Raw genomic sequence first — 17,519 nt, forward strand, 5'->3', positions numbered from 1 at the left:
GCTCATGCCGGCCAGGAGTCACGACTCTCCCTCAGTCCCACCCACGGAGACTGCCATGGCGTTGAGTAACAAGTCTAAGAATGGTGTTCGTATGTAATGTATGTATATGTTGGTACACAACGATCATCTCAGCAAGACGAGCGGCGCTTCATAGTAGGCCGCCTACTTAGCCAGCACAACTATAAGCTTAATTCTTTTTCTCGCTGATAGGTTAAAAGTACCCAGCGCAGCGTGGGTCCACACAAGCCTGTCTTTCAACTCAAGGCCTTTTTACCTTATTTTTATCCTGCTTGAGCCTCATGTCTGGCCTCTTTCAGGGCTCTTCTAAATAAAGGGCAGCTTCCGCTGCCTGCTTCGTGCTTGTTGTCCGTTGTTGGGCAAGGGAAGCACTATGCTGGGCCTGGACACTCTTTCTTTCGGTGGTTTGAACTTCCACACTGTAAGCAAAGCTTGGATCTGTTATCTTCTTTACAGTTGCCTAAGACGTGTCCATATCCTAGGCATTTGTAACATCTTGTTACCTCAATTCTTCTTCGAATTCGGCAGCTTACAAAGCCAACTCGTAACCTGCCTTTCTTTTCTACTTCTCTGGCAGATGCTTCGTCCACCTTTATTAAAGCCAGCCTCTGTCCTCTGGCATTTGGCTTTAAAAGAGCAACTTCTGGCTCCTGGCTCTGATGTCTTAAAGTCCTACCAAAAGCCTCTTTGACCTCATCTTCCTCTACAATGGCATCCAGGTCTCGGACCTCTAATGTCACTTTTCTGTCGCTCATTTTTACGGTACCCTGTCCGGCTACCGACTTTTAAATTTGCTGTGAGAATGCAGAAGCATTCTCTACACCTTAATAAATATGTCTCCTTTTCTTGTAGTAACAACACTTTGGACTGCCACTTTAGCCTTATCGGGGTCAAAGTTCGCCTTCATAGTCTTCAGCACTGTTGCAAAGGTATGTCCTTCAGCCATCTTCACTACTACTGTTTTTGTGGCGTCCACTTTTTTCTTCTGGCTTGTTTTGTCATTCAGGGGAACTTCTTCTTGTTTGCCACTACCTGTCTTTTTCTTCTTTAAAGACATAGTATGCTGGCGTTTTTTAGGGCTGTCCGATGGGCTCCTGTTTCTCTTGCTTCGTTCTATTTCCTTTAAGGCAGTGTTCAGGGTTCGTTTCTGTGCATGCCGTCGGAAATTATCCGGCCTTTTTTCCCTCCACTGCAGGGATTCAAATGACGACTTTTAAGCATTGGTGTACAAATCTTTTTTAGTAAGACAGCATTCTCTTAGCACCTCTGCCTCTTAAAGATGGTTAAGCGCCGCTTTGAGCCCATTTTTAACAGCGTTTGCTGTGTTGCCGTACTTGTCATTAATCAGTCGCAGCGTCTCTGTAATGTTATTTGTTGCTGATTGGACTTTATCAGCAACTTGCTGTCTTTTTACTCTGAGCCTAGTGGCACTTTCTTCTAAAGAGGCAAGTTCTTCCTGGGTCTGGTTGCTAAATACCATCACGTTGCTAACCTCGGTGTCGTTAGTGCATATACTCGACAGGCTTCCTCTTCGTCCTTTGTCCGTTAGAAAAGGCCATGGAACATTTAGCAGTTACTGTTGGCCATAAGACACGTCTTTGTGGCCCCCCTTCCCCAGAATTCGTGGGGCCTGCGTCAGTCACCCGGGCTTTCACCGGATCGGAACTGCTGGCGGATTCCCTCAGAGAGGTTACCGCCTGAAGTACTTGTTTTGCATTTACGTTTTTTATTGTGGCATCTTTTTAGTGTCGTTTTTAGTGTCGTTCTCCCTCAGTCCCACCCACGGAGACTGCCCTGGCGTTGAGTAATAAGTGTATGAATGGTGTTTTTGTGTAATGTATGTATTTGTTGGTACACAACGGTCATCCCAGCGAGACGAGCGGCAGGTGTACAGTCCCGAGACCGCACAGACAACCTAACAAATCGGGCTGGCGTAATGCACTAAGGTGCCGCCATATAGCCTCCTCAGTAGTAGTAAGCCTAGATAAGTCGGCCTACCACGTCTTTTTTGTTTATGAGGCGTACAGCCATATCAGATGTGGTTACCCAGACTTACCCAGGCCTCATCATCTGGCTTCACCCGTCACCGGGTCCCCAACGCAAGCCCGGAAACGGACCCGCCACACGCAACCTAGAACAATCCGTAAGTGTCCCTGTGTTTGTTTAGTAAGAGTGTGTGATGCATGTATTTGAGAAGAATGTTTTAACCGCCGCTCACTTCTATACACGACGGGTGCTAGTTTTTGTTGGCCCGCATCAAGCAATGGAGTGCCACCCACAGAAGCAGCAAAAAGCGAAGACCAAGGAGCACAAGCAGAGCCGGCTTATGCATCCACACCGATGGAGGCATGGGGCACTAGTCCCCCGTTTACATCGCCGCAGATACACACGCCAACGCCACACACGCCCTTTGATCCACGCCCCCGACCACCACCAGAGAGAGCCACCCCAGCTGCCCATCGTCACCTCTTATTTTAAGAGGATGCCCCTATCCGCCACCCGGGGAAGCGCCCGGTATGGAGAAACTAGCGAAAACCCCACCCGGGAGACTGTAGTAGTAGTAGTAGTAGTAGTAGTAGTAGTAGTAGTAGTAGTAGTAGTAGTAGTAGTAGTAGTAGTAGTAGTAGTAGTAGTAGTAGTAGTAGTAGTAGTAGTAGTAGTAGTAGTAGTAGTAGTAGTAGTAGTAGTAGTAGTAGTAGTAGTAGTAGTAGTAGTAGTAGTAATAGTTGTAGTAGTAGTAGTAGTGGTAGTAGTGGTTTTTTTTCTGTGGAGAAAGGGGAAATGCATTGAGGCACACTGCAAGGATAGCGGTAGTGTTGGACTTGGTGGATTTTTTTTTTCAGATAAATCACATCCACTAACCCCCCCCCCTAAGTCGCGTGGCTTTAGTCTCACCCTGAAACGGCGTTAGCTTTACTTTAGGGTGAAGCCATCAGGGAGACCATCGCGTCTTACAGCATTAACGAGCTGACTCACCACCATTTGCTAGAGGTGCCAATTCTCTCGAGTCCTGAAAAGGACTGACGGTCCCTGAAGATTGGCACCCGTTTTTTAGCGCTATAACATTTGTTGCTCCTCTATGCTGCCGCCTAACGGGCAGCCATCACGTCCCGCGTGGTGGCTTTCTCCTTTTCCTTTTTGAGACAGACCACTGACCCGACGTAACCGTCCACAGCCCTCCAACTTTCTTTGGTGCGGAGCATCTTAGAGATGATGTTTTAAGGAGTGGGTGTCACACTGAGCTTGTCCACTAGTTGTTGGCGTTCACGGTACGATCTCTTGCACTCGAAAAATGTATGTTTGACAGTATCAACCCCCACGGGGCAGTAAGCACATCTGGGGGATGCTTTCACTGCCACGCGGTGGAGATAGGCATCGAACTGACCATGCCCAGGGAGGAACTGAGTGAGGTTATAATTAACCTTTTCGTGCCCTCTCTCCACCCCTAGTCGCAGGTCCGGGATCAGCCAGCTCATCTATCTACCCACACAAGCCTGATCTGACTTCCGTTGCCACGTCGTCAACGTTTCAGCCCACCTGACACCATCACTTTCGTCACGCAAGCCCAGAAATTTCCTTCGCTGCTCCAGTGCAGTCAACATGAGGGGGATCGTTCGTGCTATAACCATAACAGCAGCAGAGAAAACTGTGCGGTAGGCAGAAGCGATCCTTAGAGATCAGATGCGCTGCACCGAAATGAGGCATTTTCGAACGTCTTGTCTCGCAACCGCATCCACCCACACCTCTGTGCCATACAGCCGCATTGAGCTTGAGACCGACGCTAGAAGCCGTCTTTTAGCCTTTTGAGGGCCCCCAACGTTCGGCATTAACCATGTTAGCACTTCCGCGATTTTGGTGGTTTTGTCGGCTGCTCTCTTAATGTGCTCTCAGAAGGTGAGCTGTGAGTCGACCCACACCCCCAGGTAGTGCACAATTGGGCTTGTGTAGATTGCCTCACCCGCAATGTTCAGTAGAAAGTTCCCACCGAACCACCTTTGCCTGATAAGGATGACCATCTTGGTCTTGTCGATCGCAAGTACAAAACCGTGATCCCGCAGCCACTCCGACACCATCGCAAAAGTTCATCGTAGATCAGTTTCCATAAGTCAGGGCCAAAGGCGGAGCCCTGTGTGACTTCCGACGTCAGGCATCTTTTCCTTGGTCCATCCTCCGTGTCGTACCAGAGTACACGATCGCTATCCAGTATCTTTCTAAAGTATTCTGGTACATTCTGGCACCTTGAAGCTCTCATTGTGTTGGACCATTTGGCCGAGTTCAAAGCGTTTCTAACGTCGAGAGTCACCAGGACACAGGCGCTTTTCGTCTTATGTGAGGGTTTCCATGCCTCCTTCACCGACTCAAGGAACTTAGCTACAGCCATGACCGTCGATTGCCCCCCTCGAAACCGGTACTGATTGTCCGAGAGACTGACTTCCTTTCTTAGACGAGTTCGTATCAGCCTTTCAAGTATATTTTCTGCATTATCCAGCATGCAAAAACGTCAGAGCGACGACGAGACCAGGGGGGGTGGTTTACCCTTGTCCAGAAGGACAAGCTTTTAGATCTTCTACCGCTCGCTGAACAGTCCGTTGCCCAAAGACGCATAAAACATGTCCAGCAACATGTGTCGTTCTTCCGGGGCTATGACCTTGATGACTTCGTACGGCACCACGTCTGGAAGTAGTTTTTTTTTTTTTTTTTTTTTTTTTTTTTTTTTTTTTTGTGGAGGGAGGGGAAATGCATTGAGGCACACCGCAGGGACAGCGGTAGTGTGGGACTCGGTGGATTTTTTTTATTAGACCACCCATACCCACTAAAACCCCCCCCCATGCCGCGTGGCTTTTGATCCACCCCGGAACCGCGTTAGCATTACTTCGGGGTGGAGCCACCAGGGAGACCATCGCGTCTCACAGCATTAACGAGCTAACTCGCCACCATTTGCTAGAGGTGCTGATGCTCTCGAGTCCTGAAAAGGACTCGGGGTCCCTAAGGACCAGCACCTTGTCTAGCGCTTCATAGTAGGCCGCCTACTCAGCCAGCACCACTATTAGCTCAATGCTTTCCCTTGCTGATAGGTAAGAAGTACCCAGTGCAGCGTGGGTCCACATAAGCCTGTCTTTCAACTTAAGGCCTTTCTGCCTTATTTTGATCCTGCTTGGGCCTTATCCCTGGCCTCTTTCAGGGCTCTTCTGAATAAAGGGCAGCTTCCGCTGCCTGCTTCGTGCTTGTTGTCCGTTGTTGGGCAAAGGAAGCACCGTGCTGGGCCTGTACACTCTTTCTTCCGGTGGTTTGAGCTTCCACACCGAAAGCACAGCTTGGATCTGTTTTCTTCCCTACAGTTGCCCGAGACGTGTCCATATCCCAGGCATTTAAAACATCTTGTTACTTCGATTCTTCTTCGAATTCGGCAGCTTACAAAGCCAACTCGTAACCTGCCATCCTTTTCTACTTGTCTGGCAGTTGTTTCGTCCACCTTGATTAAAGCCAGCCTCTGTCCTCTGGCATTTGGCTTTAAGAGAGCAACTTCTAGCTCCTGGCTCTGATGTCCAAAAGTCCTAGCGAAAGCCTCTTTGACCTCATCTTCCTCTACAATGGCATCCAGGTCTCGGACCTCTAATGTCACTTTTCTGTCGCTCATTTTCACGGTACCCTGTCCGGCTACCGACTTTTCAATTTGCTGTGAGAATGCAGTAGCATTCTCTACACCTTTGGCTTTAATAAGTATGTCTCCTTTTTTTGTAGTGACAACACTTTGGACTGCCACTTTAGCCTTATCGGGGTCAAAGTTCGCCTTCATAGTCTTCAGCACCGTTGCAAAGGTCTGCCCTTCAGCCATCTTTACTACTACTGTTGTTGTGGGGTCCACTTTTTTCTTCTGGCTTGTTTTGTCATTCAGGGGAATTTCCTCTTGTTTGCTACTATCTGTCTTCTTTTTCTTTAAAGACATAGTATGCTGGCGTTTTTCAGGGCTGTCCGATGGGCTCCTGTTTCTCTTACTTCGTTCTATTTCCTTTAAGGCAGTGTTCAGGGTTCGTTTCTGTACATGCCGACGGAAATTATCTCGCCTTTTTTCCCTCCACTGCAGGGATTCAAATGACGACTTCCAAGCGTTCATGTACAAATCTTCTTCAGTAAGACAGCGTTTTCTTAGCACCTCTGCCTCTTGAAGATGCTTAAGCGCCGCTTTGAGCCCATTTTTAACAGCGTTCGCTGTGTTGCCGTACTTATCATTAATCAGTTTTAGCGTCTCTGTAATGTCATTCGTTGCTGATTGGACTTTATCAGCAACTTGCTGTCGCTTTTTTCCGAGCCTAGTGGCACTTTCTTCTAAAGAGGCAAGCTCTTCCTGGGTCTGGTTGCTAAATACCGACACCTTGCTAACCTCGGTGTCGTTAGTGCCTATACTCGACAGGCTTCCTCGTCGTCCTTTGTCTGAAAAGAATGGCCATGGAACATTTAGCAGTCCCTGTTGGCCATGAGACACGTCTTTGTGGCCCCCCCCAGAATCCGTGGGGCCTGCGTCAGTCACCCGGGCTTTCACCGGATCGGAACTGACGGCGGATTCCCTCAGAGAGGTTACCGCCTGGGGTACCTGTTTTACATCGACGTTTTTCATTTTGGCATCTTTTTAGTTTCGTACTGACCCGCGAAGGCCAGCACTACCCTTTTTTTCCTAAAAATAAGCATTTGGAAAGGGTTAAAACCAGGGCAGCAGCCCTCTCTGTTACCAGAGAGAGATGCTACTTGCTCGGGCCGGCCGGGAGTCGCCACTCTCCCTCAGTCCCACCCGCGGAGACTGCCCTGGCGTTGAGTAACCAGTGTAAGAAGGGTGTTCGTGTGTAATGTATGTATTTGTTGGTACACAACGATCATCCCAGCGAGACGAGCGGCAGGCGTACAGTCCCGAGACCACGCAGACAACCCAACAAAACGGGCTGGCGTAAGGCACTAAGGTGCCGCCATATAGCCTCCTCAGTGGTAGTAAGCCTAGATTAGTCGGCCCACCACGTCTTTTTTGTTCATGAGGCGTACAGCCATATCAGATGTGGTTACCCAGACTTACCCGGGCCTCATCATCCGGCTTCACCCGTGGCCAGGCCCCCAACGCAAGCCCGGAAAAGGACCCGCCACACGCAACCCAGAACAATCCGTAAGTGTCCCTGTGTTTGTTTAGTAAGAGTGTGTGATGCATGTATCTGAGAAGAATGTTTTAACCGCCGCTTACTTCTATACACGACGGGTGCTAGTTTTTGTTGGCCCGCATCAAGCAATGGAGTGCCACCCACGGAAGCAGCAAAAAGCGAAGAACAAGGAGCACAAGCAGAGCCGGCCCATACATCCACACCGATGGAGGCATGGGGCACTAGTCCCCCGTCCACACCGCCGCAGATACACACGCCAGCGCCACACACGCCCCCCGATCCACGCCCCCGACCACCACCATAGAGAGCCACCCCAGCTGCCCATCGTCACCTCTTATTTCAAGAGGATGCCCCTATCCGCCACCCGGGGAAGCGCCCGGTATGGAGAAACTAGCGAAAACCCCACCCGGGACGTCTGGAAGTAGTAGTAGTAGGAGTAGTAGTAGTGGTAGTAGTAATAGTTGTAGTAGTAGTAGTAGTAGTAGTAGAAGTGGTAGTAGTAGAAGTATTAGTAATAGTTTTTTTTTGCTGGAGGGAGGAAAAATGCATTGAGGCACACCGCAGAAACAGCAGTAGTGTGAGATTCAGTGGATTGCTTTTTATAAGACAAGTAATACTTACTAAAACCTCTCTCACCCTGCTGCGTGGCTTTAATTCCACCCTGGAATTGCGTTAGCATTACTTCAGGGTTGAGCCACCAGAGAAAACATTGTATCTTACAGCATTAGCGAGGTAGCATTTACCAGGTGCCAAAGGTACCAATTCTCCTGAGTCTTAAAGAGGACTCGAGATTCCTAAGAACTGGTGACCGTATCTGGCAATTCTTTGCGGGGTGTATTTTCTGCAAGTGCCACTTTATGCTTGATGCTTTCCTAAACTGATAAGTACGTATACCTAGCATAGCGTGGGCCCATTTTTTTGTGCCACTGGGGCCTTCTTCTTAATTTTTTCTAACAATTTTCTAATAATTAGGCAGTCCCTGCTGCCAACTCTGTACTTCGTGTCTTCTGTCTCGCAAAATAAACATTATGCTGTACTACTACAGTATTTTTTGTGGTAGTTGTAGATTCCACATCCAAACCATAGATTTTATCGTTTTTTTTTTTTGCATTTATGGGAAGCTTGTTCATACCCTAGACATTTAAAATATTTAGTTACGACAAGAATTTTTTTTAACATGGCAGGAGACAAAGCCAACCTTGACTGGGTCTGTGTGTTTGACTTTCTTGGCGGCTATGTTGTCAAGGGTTTCAAATGCCATTATTTGTCCTTTAACATTTGCTTTAAATATTTGAACCTTAGAATCTTAATTTTTAATGATTTTTGGTGATATCCTTGACACATTTCTTAACTTTTCCTTTGATGTTGTTCAGAGTGTTATTATCGCCATAAAAATAGAACTGATTTTTAGGACACAAGGAGTTAAGGACATCAACAGATTTATATATACGTAAAAAGTTCCGTAGCTGGCCAAGAAATAGTGGTAACTGCTGCACAAAAAGTAACGCTTTATATCCAAGATTTGAATAAAAACACTCTGAACAACCGCTCCATTCTCTTGTAGGTGGAAGCCAGCCTTCATCAATTTAAGTACCCTTTCAAAGGTTTGTTCTTTTCAGACCTTCAGTAGGACCTTTTTTTATTGTATGAGGGGTTTTTTCTTGTGTACTTATATTAATAGTTTTTTTTTTTTTTTTTTGGAATCACGGCTCCTTGCTATTACTTAGAGCTTTCTGAGAGACTCCTGTTTGATTTTGTTTGAGCTGTTTTCAGAGTTTTTTTCTGCACATGCCCATGGACATTATCTCTCCAATGTTTTCTAAATTGTGAAAATTTTAAACACTCCTTTTATTATGTGGTATTGTTTTTTTTCTCTGCAGAGGACAATACTTATAATTACCTTAGCTGATCTTGAGTATTTAAACGCAGCCTTGATGCCATTTTTGATGGCATTGGCAGTGTTTCCATATTTCTTAGTAATAGTTTCAAGCATATTTTCAAGCTTACCTAATGCAGATTAAACTTCTCAATCATTTAATTTTGCTTTGCTCTCAGCTCTGCACTATCATTTTCTACAGAGGCGAGCTTCTCTTGCATTTAGTTGCTCAGATCAGTACCGTTCCTGTCTTCGCTTATATAACTGCCAATACTAGAGACTTGTTAATTATTCTTTATTTTAAAAAGGGCATGGGACATTTCATACCCCTAGTTGACCATAAGAAGTGTCTTTGTGGTTCCTAAATCCGTAGAACCTATGCAAACTGCCCGGGCTTTGACAGGATTAGAACGACTGGCAGATTTGCTGAAAGAGGTTACTGGCTGGGCTATTTGCTTTGCTTAAACATTCTCTATTATGGTATCTTCTTTGTTTCATGCTGACCAGGAAAAGCCAGCACTACACAATTTTTTTTTTTGTTCTAAAATAACGATTTAAAAAAAGTCAAAAACCTGATAGCAGCCCTCTTTGTTTCCAGAGAAAATTGCTATTTGCTCAGGCCAGCCTGAAGTTACCGCTCTCCCTAAATCTTACCTACGCAGATTGCCATGGCGTTGTGTACAAAGTGTGACAGTAGTAATTGTATGTAGTAAATCTTTATGTAAGTAAACCACAAATGCCTCAACAAGATGACAAGCAGGTATACAAACCCATGACCAGAGTAGAGAACTCACCAAAACGGACTGGCTTAAATGATGTGTACTGAAAAGTGCTACCATGAAGCCTGTTTAGTGTTAGTGAGGTTGTATAAGTCAGCCCACCATTATTCATTTGTTTTCCAAGCATGTAGTTATATCAGACGTGGTTACTTGACATAACATCGTCCAATTAAATCCACTGCCAGGCCTTCCGCGCCAGCAACAGAGAGATCCTGCTACCTGCAATCCAAAATAACTCGTGAGTATTGCTGTGTTGATTTAGTGTGGGTGTAATGCCTGTATCTAAGAGGTTATCTGAGAGACAAACTTTTGCCATAGTACTCAAGTCCATGGAAACTAGTTTGTACAGAGTTTTGATGCCACTAAAGAAAAAGATTTGCTTTTGATAGTCAAATAAGTGGGGAATGTTGTAAGTTTTACTAAAAATGTAGAAATGTCAGTGACCAACCAAGTAAAGGTAGTAGTTATCAAAGAAGGAGAAATCAAGAAGTCATTTAGAAGGGTTACTGCAAGCAGAAAGCAAGACTTCAAAGTTCAACTCCTGAAAGAAAACGGTAAAGGGCAAAGAATAGCATTGGTATCTCTTGACAAAGCAGTTGCCAATGAAATGGAACACACAGGCTGGTTCAAAATTTAATACTCCTGCTGCCGTTTTAAGAGGATACTAGTTGTAACAAGGCGTTTTAAATATCTGGGGTATGGACATGTATTACATGATTGCAACGAAGAGAATCGTTCAAAGCTCTGCTTCATATGTGGCAGCTGAAACAACCAAGTATAAAGCTGGAAATGGGAACTGTTCAGTCTTAAGATAATTATTAGAAGAAACCAGGAAAAAGCGCAAGAGGCCTGAAAGTAAAGAGGCTGAGTTGTGAACTAATTTGGACCCACGCATTGTTAGGTACAGTTACTTATTCACCAGATAAGACATAAAGTATTAAGTGGTGCTTGCAAAGACTGCAGGTTACAAAGAAATGTTAGACACAGGTGCTTGTTTTAAGGGACCGTAAATCTTTCTTAGGATTCAAAAGGATTTGTGTATCTAGCAACTTGTGGCAATCTTCCTCACTGATGCTGTAAGATACAATATTCTCTCTGGTGGCTCAACCCTGAAGTAATGCTACCGCTATTCCAGGGTGGTATTAAAGCCACGCAGCAGGGGGAAGGAGGTTTTAGTGAAAATTACTTGTCTAATAAAAAAAAAATTCACTGAGTCCAACACTACTGCTATCCCTGTGGTGTGCATCAAAGCATTTCCCCTCCTTTCGAAACAAAACAAAAATTACTACTGCTAATCCTTGTGAGTTTTTTTTTCTTTTTTCTCCATACTGGGCTCCTCTTAGATGGCAGATAAGAACACTCCCTGGTTCTCGAAGACGCTGCTTAGTTTTGGGGTCACTCCTCAGTCTCGGGGGGCAGTGAACAGGTCCAGATTATATTGACGGCGTGGGTGGATGGTAGGAGTCAGGGGATGTGGGTGGTGTTGTCTTGTGTATCTGTATTCTTAAAAGCATGTGCCTGGAGATTTTTGCTTGCATCGATGTGGGTGTAAGGGCTGATGCTTCCTTTGTTTTGTGCTTTTTACTACCTACTTTTACCCTGGGCTGGACTCGAATGTTTAAAGTGGGTTAACAAAAACTACCACTCCATCGTGTATAGAAGATAGAAGTAAGCGACAGTTATTACATTCTTCTCAGATACATGCATAACACTCACGCTACACTAACACACATATACTAGCAAGAAACTTCATGTGTTGGTTGGTGAGATCTTTTTCTTGCTGGCGTAGAAGCCCCAGCACTGGGTGAAACCACACAATGATCATGCCGAATCAGTATATGTGATACGACTGCATGCCTCATAAATAAGAAGATATGGCAGGCCGACTGATATAGGTTAACTACCACTGAAGAGGTTACATGGTGACATTTTTTCAGTGCATTCTTTTGCTAGTTTATTTTAGTGGATTTTCTGCTCTGGTAAGATGTTTGTATGCTTATTTTCGTCTCTCTAAGATACTTGGGGTTCATCTACAGAAAGGTCCGCTGTACATTATCACTACTTGTACACTTTATACACAACGCTATGGCAGTCTCTGCAGGTGGGACTGCGGGAGAGTGGTGACTCCTGGCCAGCTAGAGCCAGTACTACCCTTCTCTGGAAACAGGAAGCGTTGCTACCTTAGTCTAAGCCCTTTCAAATTTTCTATTTTAGAAGAAAAACAACTATGGTTAATGTGACTAATAGAAGAAGCTAAGCTTTAATGAGGTTTTTTAAAAAAAAAACTTGTTTTTGAAATTCTATATTTTTCTGGTAATTGTTTGTTAACTTTATTTGACTTTACAAATACTGATTTTTTATAATGTTTATTTATTGTTACATTCTATTATTGACACTGAAGACTTATTGTGGCTTCCAACAGTAGTGTCAATGCACTTGTGGTACAAAAAACATGAAATATAAATTAATGATTCGACTTAATCTAAATAACAAGCAAAAACGACATCAGTAATCATTTTATATTTAGTGGTCCATTGCAATCGGTTGATAATTATATTAAAGTTTTTTTTTTCTAAAAACTAAGCTAACAGCACAGTAGCTTTGAAAGAAAAGTTAACCCTAAAATCTTTACTTACGACCATAGTAATCTTACTGTAATTTTTTTTTATGCATTGTAGAATCTTCGTCTGTATACATTAATAGTTGTTAGTGAATTAATTTTCAATATTTTGTTAAAAGAAGTATAAATTAAAGATTTCACCAACGTTCTCCTTAGGTAAATGTATTCCTCGTTTTAATTTACTTTTAAATTTCAAAGCCGTTAAGTATACCGTGTCACATAGTGACATACAAATTTTTTTATGTTTTTTCTTAATTATTTTTACTTGAATCGTTTGATTTTAGACTTTCATGACTCTAATTTTATTTATTCATCTTCTTATAATTAAGAACAATGATATTAGCTATCTTAGAAAAAAATTTTGGAATATTATTTGAGATTTGAGAACCTTGGACCTCTATGTGTGTGTTGAAAGCCTAATCCACTACACCACAGCGCGACTTTTCTCTCACTGCATAAATTCAGTAGAAAGTACAGTTTATTTATCCCTAGGTTAAAATATCTGAATATCAAAAGCATATACAATTTACAATAAAGAAAGAGAGTGAGAGAGCATGTTGTGGTGAGGGAACGAACAGGAAAGAAGGGGCAAAAAAAAGTGTGTTGATTTCTCTTACTTTCATCTGGCAAGAGCCCTATATAAAAAGCTTCACTTTAAACAGAGTAGTGCTGGCCTTTACTGGTCAGTACGCAACATAGAAGATACCACCATAAAGAACGTTAATGTAAAACAAATACTCCAGGTAGTAATCTCTAAGGGAGATCTGCTGGTGGTACCGATACGATGAAAGCCTGGATGACTGTCAAAGGATCCATGGATTCTAAGGGCAACCACAAAGATAATTTAGGCGGTCGACAGGATTTGCTAGACCTTAGATGATCATCGTTGGATAAAGCTAGGACACCTGGCCATTTAAGCTTAGGTAACAACGTAAGCCACGAAAGTGATTGCAGTGTATTCAGCAACCAGACGCAAGGCAAGCTTGCCTCCCTGGAAAGAGATTGTGCAGAACTGAGCCTGAAACAAAATAAAGAGATTCTGCTAAATTAATCAGCAATAAAAAAGATTGAAAAGGCCATTAACGAGAAGTATTATAGTATGGCCAAGTTTATTAAGGATGGCTTCAAAGCTGCTGTTAAACACTTTGTATCAGCAGAAATCCCTACACGAAACCCTTGATTAACTCTTGACGAAACAGTCGCTAAGGAATTGGAACACGCAGGCCAGGTTAAAGTTAGATTCGTCTCTTGCTGTGTTAGAAAAAAACATGTGGTTACAAGGGGCTGTAAGTTTCTGGGGCATGAACATGTATTCTATGATTTCAAAGAAAAAGATGGCCTTATATTTAGAGAAGAGTTGGAAGAGGCCAGAAAAAAGGCCAACGTGGAGTGCAAGTAAGGTGGTAAGGTTTCAGAATGAAAAAATAGTATGATGGAGACCCACGCTGTGTTAAGTGCACTTATTTATCAGCAAGAGAAAGTATTAAGAGTTTAGTGGTGCTTGCGAAGATTGCAGCCTACAAGGGAGCGCTAGAGATGCTTGCAGGTCCTCAAAGACCCCAAGTCGTTTTAAGGACTCAAGAGGATTGGTAATTTAAGCAACTGGTGGTAAGCTTGCTCACTAATGCTGTAAGATACGATGATATCCCTGGTGACTTCACCCTGAAGTAATGCTAACGTGGTTTTAGAGTGGAACTTCAGCCACATAGTAGGGGGAAGGGTGAGTGAATATAAGTAGTCTTTTTAAAAAAATTCATTGAGTCCCACACTACTGATGTTCCAGCAATGTGAATCATGGCATTTTCCCTGCTTCAATAGAAAAAAAAAAAAAAAAAAAAAACTACTACTACTTTTAAATAACCGTCAGTGCTGTAAAAAAAAACATTAGCTTTCTGTAAATTGACTATCTGGAATTGGCTTTATCTACTCTATACGATTAAGAGCAGGCTTGTTTTCATAGAACGATGTTGTAAACAAAACCTCACTATTGTATTAATAGCCAACTAATAAATACCACATAAATCTTAGGCGTGAATAATTTTGTTTAATCATAAGTTATGAATATTTTACACAATAACTGAAAAATTAAAAAATAAAATAACAGCTTATGAAGTTCAGGTATGGAACCACTAATAAAATTTTTTATTTACAATTATCTGTTACAAGTTACTATTGATACCTTAACTTACTCAAACTTGTTGTTTGTTATTACTATTTTTTGTTCTCGACATCGATTGATACAACGTGTACCTACGAAGTTTTTTTTATATTTGATATCTGACTTTGTACAATAAAATGGATCTATTCTTAAATATTATTAATAACTATTAGTTTTTCTTTAATAAGTCAAATATAAGATGATACTTGTGAACACAGAAAAAAAAATAAATGGAAAGAGCTTTTATCGTTAATTACTACTATGTCATTTATTATAGAAAAAAACTAATTACTTAAAATAATATTACTAGTTGTATCTTATTACTAGTCTTAAGTCTGGAATATTATAATTTTTAAAACTGGTTAGAATTTATTGGTTGTTTAAATAATTCGTGATTGGAATGTTTTTATTTTCAGTTTTTAGCTTGAAAAATCCAATGAAGTCTTTAGAAACTACTTTGACATTATATTCTATAACAATACAAACTTTAAATTGTGTATCATCTACGATTGGACTTGGAACTGTTTAAAAAAACAATTCAAACAGTTCTAGAACTTCCTAAGTACAAAATTAATTCTTGCTGCCCAAACTTTGATAAACTTAAAAGAAATATGACTCTCCTAAATTTTTCACTAGTTTTATTTTTCAAATCCAATTCTCTGAGTTTTTAGATATTTATTAAACATACTTTACTTAGAGTTGTTACATTAGTTTATTGGGAATCAAATAAGTTTTTAGCACTCCAACGCCCAGATGTAAGTTAAAACCACTAGGTAATAGTCAGATACGAATAACATTTACAAGTCTCATGCTATCTGCAGTCATTTCTCTCTTCACTCTAAAATTTGATGAATTCAATAAAAATAAAGACAGTATTTTAATACTACCTTCCTCTTTGAGTTTCAAAGCAAGATATTATTAAAAAAAATTAATGTCTTTAGGAGAAGCAACTGATTTTGTTGTTTGTAAGATTTTAAGATCAAAACATATCAAGTTAAAAAAAAGAAAATGTCAGGTAACACTTCTGGACAACATTAATGTAGCTGATTTTAGTCTTTAAGCTTTGCATCAGTACTAATATAGCAACATCATAGTGTACTGAAAAATCAAAAATAACGAAGTAAGGTTTGTCTTCCAGAATTAGTTTACTACCTAGTATTATTTCATTTTAAGAAGCAGTTTTTTATGTCTGAGGAAACTTACTTAATTTACATGATAAGTAGATGCTTCATTTTATATCAAAGTATAAGTTATCCTTCTTCAAAAGTAAATTGTAGAATTTTAACCATATAAGATTAAGCATCTCTTATAAAAACCTATCATTAAAAAAAAAATTACATAAATAATAATCATTATAAAAATTATTTGACAAAAAACTTTTTCTGTACAGCAACATAAGGAATTTTTTGTTATTTTTATCGACGCACTTTCATATAATTTTTCTCCATAAACTCAACTGCAGTTCAACTTTAGTATTCATTTTACTATTACCTATTTTTGCCACACTGGCGAAAAGTATCCAAATTCCAATGATGAAAGGCGTTTCAACTCTGGTAAACTCAATGATAAAGAGTTTATACTCCTTTATCTTTTTTAAATTTAAGATAGAGTCCTTAGGGATGAGCGTATTATTAGTAGTTTTGTCATGATTTTTAGTAATGTTGTCTTGTGTATTATTAATTTCAATTAAGGCAGAACTCCTTATAATTTCTGGAAATTTTTTCTCCACACTAAAGTTTAATTGATTATCCATGTCTTTAGGATTTTCACTAAAAACTGTGTTTGGAACCTTATTTAAACTTGTAGAGTATATAACATTATTATAAAGATATAGAAGAAAAAAAATAATTTTCTTCCTTTTTTTAAACTGAAGTGATCTTTTCGACATAATTTACTAGCTGTGCTAATATTTCTGATTTTTTATCAACTGCACAGTAGACCGAACGTATTGATTAGACTTACTTGAAATATTGTAATTTAAAATAAGGTTATTAAATAACTGTCAAATTACTGTTTAACCATTGTTTGAAAATAAGTGCTAATTCTTTAACTACAAAATAAATGTTGTAGGTTAATAAAGCATGACTCTGCCACAATAATACATTATGTTAATCCTAAAAACTTTTAATAGTACTAAAATTTTTTTTGTAAAATAAAATGCTTCTGCAAAAATAACAGTAGTTCTCTTTACTTTAAACAGTTTGACATGCCCAAAAATGTATCTCATGCTCAATAATTATTTCTACAGCTAAACAGCTGTGAGCAAGAAAACTTAAGTTTAGAGTCGTGTCAAACAGTAAGTATTCTAAATATTTACGTAACACAGCTTTAGCTTTAGGCTTACTTTTACACTATTTCTTCTTTTAACTACACAAAAATTAGTGCTACACCAATAATTCATTGTTCAAGCGTTACTTTTTCTTTTATTATAGTTACTACTGATAATGTACCCATAGTTTATTGTCAAATCGTTAATAATTTTTTTTTTACATTTGAGAGTCAATTCATGTTTTAATCAGCAGTTACATATACATAAACAGAAACTTGTCATGATTTTTGGTAATGATTACTTTTCGTACTCAACATTCATTGACTTTTTATGTGCATAATAAATACAAGAACTACGTTTTAAATCTTCTTTAAAAATTTTTAAATAATTTAATAGTCGTGCAATACAGCAAGATTGCATAATTCTTAGTAATGTAAACTGATGTTCGATTGTACAAACATTTTATCGGGATATTGAACAATTAAGTTTGTGAGTTCACAAAGACCAAAATTTGTAAAAAATGTAGTTTCAAGTTTGCAAGTGTATGTTTATTTATGTACGTGTCTGTTAACGTAGTTATAATACATACGTGTACATATATGACATGCATACACTGAATTATGACTATATCTATTAGATTTTTAATTTTCATGATTT

General features: G+C 40.6%; 1 protein-coding gene across 1 annotated transcript in view; it reads right to left on the reverse strand.

The window, feature by feature from the left end:
• Positions 1–16,346, reverse strand: part of Nhe2 (Na[+]/H[+] hydrogen exchanger 2) — a 1,770,486-nt gene extending 1,754,140 nt beyond the window's left edge. The window contains exon 1 of the mRNA XM_089593690.1: positions 16,085–16,346. Within this exon, the coding sequence (XP_089449816.1) occupies positions 16,085–16,346 (262 nt within the window). The remainder of the gene's footprint in view (positions 1–16,084) is intronic.
• Positions 16,347–17,519: the final 1,173 nt, after the last annotated feature.

This window comes from Copidosoma floridanum, unplaced genomic scaffold, assembly GCF_036245765.1.
Source record: "Copidosoma floridanum isolate Cflo_tuat_1 unplaced genomic scaffold, Cflo_Japanese_pri ptg000020l, whole genome shotgun sequence".
NCBI lineage: Eukaryota > Metazoa > Arthropoda > Insecta > Hymenoptera > Encyrtidae > Copidosoma > Copidosoma floridanum.